This window comes from Meles meles, chromosome 18 (assembly GCF_922984935.1).
Source record: "Meles meles chromosome 18, mMelMel3.1 paternal haplotype, whole genome shotgun sequence".
Classification (NCBI taxonomy): Eukaryota; Metazoa; Chordata; class Mammalia; order Carnivora; family Mustelidae; genus Meles; species Meles meles.
The window spans coordinates 42,681,532-42,687,292 of record NC_060083.1 but is presented as its reverse complement, the minus strand read 5'-3'; the positions used below and the strand labels follow the sequence as shown (position 1 = coordinate 42,687,292).

The 5,761-nt window shown below is 58.5% G+C and overlaps 1 protein-coding gene across 1 annotated transcript; it reads left to right on the top strand.

Moving 5' to 3' along the window:
- Nucleotides 1–901: 901 nt before the first annotated feature.
- Nucleotides 902–3,622, top strand: GJD3 (gap junction protein delta 3). Its single transcript, XM_045986224.1, has one exon. The coding sequence runs from the start codon at nt 1,014–1,016 to the stop codon at nt 1,857–1,859; it is 846 nt and encodes a 281-aa protein (XP_045842180.1). The 5' UTR covers nt 902–1,013; the 3' UTR covers nt 1,860–3,622.
- Nucleotides 3,623–5,761: the final 2,139 nt, after the last annotated feature.

Genomic DNA, 5,761 nt, shown 5'->3' with positions numbered 1-5,761 from the left:
TGGCAAGGGGCATGGCCCTGTGTCTGTTCCCAAGGGTGGAGCCAGGCAGCAGGACCACCCTGTGCCTTTAAGAGAAGGGGGAGAGCAAGCCCCTCTCAGCCACTCTGTCCTGTCATCCATCCTGGCCAAATCCAAAAGGGAAAATGAATGAGGGCCCAGGAGGAACAAGTCCCAGCCATCCTCCAGGATCCCTCCCTCAGCTCTAACACCTCAGCTCCAGCTCCAGGGTGAGTGGGGTCAGGTGAGGGTCTGGGGGGCGCCTGGGGGCTGTGGGACCTGTGTGAGTGTGTGTGTGTTGGGGTAGGTTCTTGGGAGATGCGGGAGGCTGGGAGTTGAGGGACACCAGGGAGGAGATGGAGAGGGCTGGGCCCCGGTTCCTGCCACTCCCCGGTGGGATGGCAGGGGACCCCTAGAACAAAGGATGGAGTTAAGGAAGTGGGAATACTTTTGTGTCCACCCCCCCAATTCTGAGAGGCATTCACGGCAATAAGAAGGGCAAGAGAAACGGTGAGCAGAGGAAGCAGGTGCGGTCCCTCTGGGATGGCCGGCTCCCACCTCTCCCAGGGGCACCAACTTGGGTCTGGAGTCCTGGGCTGGAGGCCCCACGGTTGCCCACGGAAAGCATCCTGGAGCCCATAAGGTCACGCCTGGGTTTCTGCTTCTACAATGCAGTGGGTGGCTGCCCTTCCTGATGTCCAAGTTCACTCCCTACAGATCTGGACTCTGGAGGAGCATGCGGTCCAACCAAGCAGGCCCCTGGGTGTCTGGCTAGAGCGCCACGGAGGGGCTCCTCCCCGGTACCTGCCGGTCCCAAGGAGAAGGGCACCCACAGTGGAGAATCTCCTGACCCCTCCTGCCCAGCCCCTGCTGACTCCCTAGTTCCCACAGAATCCCAGCTAAACCCAGGCCTCGCTGAGCCCCCAGGTGAAAGGAGGGCTCGTGGAGCTCTCCCGACGGGCTGGGGGCGACGCCGACCCGCCGCTGACGCCCGCCCCGCGACCGTCCGCAGCGCCATGGGGGAGTGGGCGTTTCTGGGCTCGCTGCTGGACGCCGTGCAGCTGCAGTCGCCGCTCCTGGGCCGCCTGTGGCTGGTGGTCATGCTGATCTTCCGCATCCTGGTGCTGGCCACGGTGGGCGGCGCCGTGTTCGAGGACGAGCAGGAGGAGTTCGTGTGCAACACGCTGCAGCCGGGCTGCCGCCAGACGTGCTACGACCGCGCCTTCCCCGTCTCCCACTACCGCTTCTGGCTCTTCCACATCCTGCTGCTCTCGGCGCCGCCCGTGCTCTTCGTCATCTACTCCGTGCACCGGGCCGGCAAGGAGGCGGGCGGCGCGGACGCCGGGCCCGGGCCCCCGCCGCGCCGCCGCTGCTACCTGCTGAGCGTGGCGCTGCGCCTGCTGGCCGAGCTGGCCTTCCTGGCGGGCCAGACGCTGCTCTACGGCTTCCGCGTGGCCCCGCACTTCTCGTGCGCCGGCCCGCCGTGCCCGCACACCGTGGACTGCTTCGTGAGTCGGCCCACCGAGAAGACCGTCTTCGTGCTCTTCTACTTCGCCGTGGGGCTGCTCTCGGCGCTGCTCAGCGTGGCCGAGCTGGGCCACCTGCTCTGGAAGGGCGGCCCGCGCGCCGGGCGCTGTCGCGGCCGCCGCGCGCACGAGGAGGCGCAGCAGCTGCTCCCGCCGCCGCCGCCGCCGTCGCCGCTGCCCCGGGTGCCCCCGATCCCGCCTTCCAGCCGCCCGCGCCCCGACGACCCCGGCGGCCCGCCCGCCTACGCGCACCCGGGCCCCGCCGGCGACAGCGAGGGCGGCAGCGGCCGCAGCAAGGCGTCCCTGGCCACTGTCCGCCAGGACCTGGCCATCTAGAGGCGGACGGCACAGGGCGCTGCCCGAGCCTTTCCCGGGGGCTGTCGGTGGGGCGGGGGCCGGGGCAGGAACGGAGGCCCGGGACCGAGAGAAAGCGCCCCAGAGGACATAGTACAGAGGGAAGTGGAGGTTCGGGTGGTGCCCAGAAAAAGCCGTCGTGACACCAGCTTCCCCTGGGCCTCTCAGCGTTCACACTGGGGCGTGGCCCCTGTGCGGGCTCTCTCTGTGCCTGCGCACATGGACACCTCTGTCCGGTGTGACCTGCAGTGCGCGCGTGCGTTTGTCCTGTGTGAGCTGTGTGTGGGGGCGTGCGGGCACACAGGGCACGCTGTGTGCACGTGTGTGTGCCCACGTGGGTTCCGTGTATATACAGGCATCTGTGTGCCCTGGGTGACTGCATGTGAGAGAGAGAGAGAGCTGATAAGGTGCCAGCGACAGCCACCGTGGCTCCCTCCTTACCTTTGGGGGCGTTGCAGGAAGCTCTCCCCTCTAGATGGAGACCACACAGGGAGAAGAGAGATGCCCCTCCACCCTGGGCAGGCCTCCCTGCGGCTAGGCTTGTGGGTACCACCCACACCCTCCCAGGGTGGCCTGGGCACTGTGGCCAAGGCCTCCCTTTGTTGCAAGTAGAGTGGGGGTGGACAGTAGGGTCGGAAGGCAGGGCTCTGTCCTAGCTTCCCTCCCTACCCCTGCTGCTATTCCCCAAGTCATAAACATGCCCAAGTTCCTTCCATCCTCGAAAGAAATCTGCACTAAAACGTGCTCCCGGCCCTGCATTTCCCTGCAGCCACCACCGTCTTCCCTCCTGGGGAGATACAAGAGTTACCTAGTGGCTGCCTCCTGTCCCCCTCCTGTTTCTTCTCCACTCCCATCTGTCTTCCTCCCTTGCCACCCCAGTGGGGTTGCTCTCCCTAAGACCACCCAGGACCTAAGTGACCTCCAGGGGCTCCCATCTGACCCTGCCCTGCCCTTTATCCAACCCTGCTTGAGCCGGCCACCCCCACCCACCCTGCCTGATCTCCTAGTCCCCCTGCTCACGCCGTCAGTGGCTCTGTGTCATCAGGGTAAGGCCAGCACCGGAATGAGGCTTCTGGAGTCTCACCCTGTCCTGTTCTGCCCCAGCCCCAGGGTGCGGGCTTCCTACGGTATCTGTGCTCCAAACCATACTGAGTTTTCTCTTCTTGCGAGGTACAGGGACCCATCTCCTTCCAGAAGTTTGATCATGCCTGGTGCCACCTGCCTCCCACCCTAGCTAACGTTTTGGTCTCATTTGGGAATGAACAGGTCCCTTTCCTCATAGCGCCTGCCCCCAAGGTGCAGCTAGATGCCTGGGGCACCCCTACTTCCCCACTTCCCCAGGCAGAGCACGCCTGCTGGATGGCATCGCTGCCCACCCCCCATCAGCCCAGAGGAGATGCTTAGTAAATCTGCGTTCATGAGGAGCTGAAGTTGTCCCTGAGGCCCCAGGGCTTACCTGTGCTCGTGGTGTGCAACAGCATTTCTCTGATGATGGCCAGGTATGTGTGCAAAGCCTGGGCCACCAAAAACTCAGATGTGGACATCCAGCTGTTTTCCAGGTGTACTCATTCAAGAAATATTTGTTGAGCACATACTCTATGCCAGACGATGTTCAAGATCAGCACTGTTCTGTAGACATAGGATGTGAGCCACATGTGTAATTTAAAATTTTCCATCAGCCACTTAAAAAAAAGTAAAAGGAAACAGATGAAATTAATTTTAATGACATATTTTCTTTAACCCATTGTGTCCAAAATGTTATTTCAACACATCATCATATAAAAAATTATTAAAGAGATATTTATTCTTTCTTTGTACTGTCTTTGAAATCTAGTGTGTATTTTATGCTTAGAGCACATCTCAATTTGGACCAACCACATTTCTTTTAAAAATTTTATCTATCTATTTGAGAGATTGAGACAGAAAGAGCATGAGTGGGGAGGAGAGGGAGACGCAGGCTCCCCGCTTGGGAGCCAGCTGCGGGACTCGATCCCAGGAGCTTGGGATCACGACCAGAGCAGAAGGCTGATGCCCAGCCTACTGAGCCACCCAGGTGCCCCTGGGCCAGCCATATTTTTAAGACTCAGTTGCCACATGTGGCTAGTGACTGCTGTATTGAACAGAGCAGATCCAGATGTTGGGTGAATAAAACCTGGCTTTACAAAGCTTACATTCTGGGGGGAAGGCAGGCAATAGAATATATGCCAGGTATCACCCAGAGTAAGGTGAGAGAGTTACTGTCGCTGGGGAGTGACACTGGAACAGAGTGCAGCAAAGAGCTAGCCATGAAGCTGGCTCCAGGAAGAGCATTCTGGGTGGAGGGAATGGCAAGTGCAAAGGCCCTGAGGCAGGAATACACTGGGGGTGTTTGAGGCTAGCAGGGAGGTCCATGTGGCTAGAGTGGAGTAAGGGATCAGAGAGGGGGTCACCAGCACCTCAAATGCAAACCCAGCTGCCTTAGTTCCCACTCTCAGTTCTGCTGTCTCCAGCCACCCTGACCATCTCCACCCACTACTGCGAGAGCTTGTCTCCTGCCCGCTTCCTATGTCCTGTCAATCACCTGGTCCTCCCATTTTGCTACCTAAGCATTTCCTCCCCATACCCACTCTCACCCCTTCAGGGGCTGCCCAGGGTCAGCCCTGACATCGGAGACCTGGAGTGCTCCCACAGCTTCTGCTCTGCTTCCTGCAATTCCAATCTGAGTAGCTCACTCGCTGGCTTGAAATCCTTCACTCCCATCGCCCTCAGGGTCAAGTCCAGCTCCTGAACCAGCCCTGGCCTGAGCCCACCCCAGCCTCTTCAACTTACTACTTCTTCCAGCATTCCAACCAAAATAGTTAAAGCAGAGAGAGAGTTGGTGATGGTTTCTTTTTTTCTTTCTTTCTTTCTTTCTCCTTCCCTTTCTTTTCTCTTCTCTTCTTCTTTTTTTTTTTTTTTTAACTTTGTTTATGGGAGCCTGGGTGGCTCAGTTGGTTAAGCTACTGCCTTCAGCTCAGGTCATGATCCTGGAGTCCCAGGATCGAGTCCCGCATTGGGCTCCCTGCTTGGTGGGGAGTCTGTTTTTCTCTCTCTGACCCTCCTCTCTCTCCCTCATTCCCTCTCAAATAAACACATAAAATCTTTTTTTTAAAAGATTTTATTTATTTATTAGTCAGAGAGAGAGAGAGAGCACAGGCAGACAGAGTGGCAGGCAGAGGCAGAGGATGAAGCAGGCTCCCTGCCGGGCAAGGATCCCGATGTGGGACTCGATCCCAAGACACTAGGATCATGACCTGAGCGGAAGGCAGCTGCTTAACCAACTGAGCCACCCAGGCGTCCCAACACATAAAATCTTAAAAAAATATTTTATGTAGTTATTTGGCAGAGAGAGCGAGAGAGCACAAGCAGGGGCAGCAGCAGAGGGAGAAGCAGGCTCCCCGCTGAGCAAGGACCCTGATGCAGTGCTCGATCCCAGGCATGACCTAAGCCAGAGGCAGAAGCTTAACCATCTGAGCCACCCAAGGCACCCTTCTGACAGTTTCTGAATACATGAAGCTATTGATCACCTCTGGCTAGCTCTTCCCCTTACATCTTCAGAGGGCTGGTAGGGAGCACCTCTTCCTGGAAGCCTTCTGAAACTTGCCCCAGACCTGCTTAAATGCCCAGTACTCTCATAGGCTCAAGATTTAGTCACTGCTTTCCCCAGGTTGTACCCCAGTCACCATCCTTGGGTCAGTCTCCTCTGTGGAGGAGGGGTGCCGGACCCAGTGCAAAGCTCATGTCAGACCATGGTCCAGAAATTGCTCAGCAGCAATGAGTTGTGAGCCACCGAGGGCAACCTCAAGCCCCAGGGTCAAAGGTACTACCCCGGGGGTGAGGGGCACTCTTTAAATGTGGGACCACTG

What these genes read in the sequence shown, in the direction of transcription:
- GJD3 (XM_045986224.1), top strand. Translation starts at nt 1,014, where the DNA reads ATGGGGGAGTGGGCGTTTCTGGGCTCGCTGCTGGACGCCGTGCAGCTG.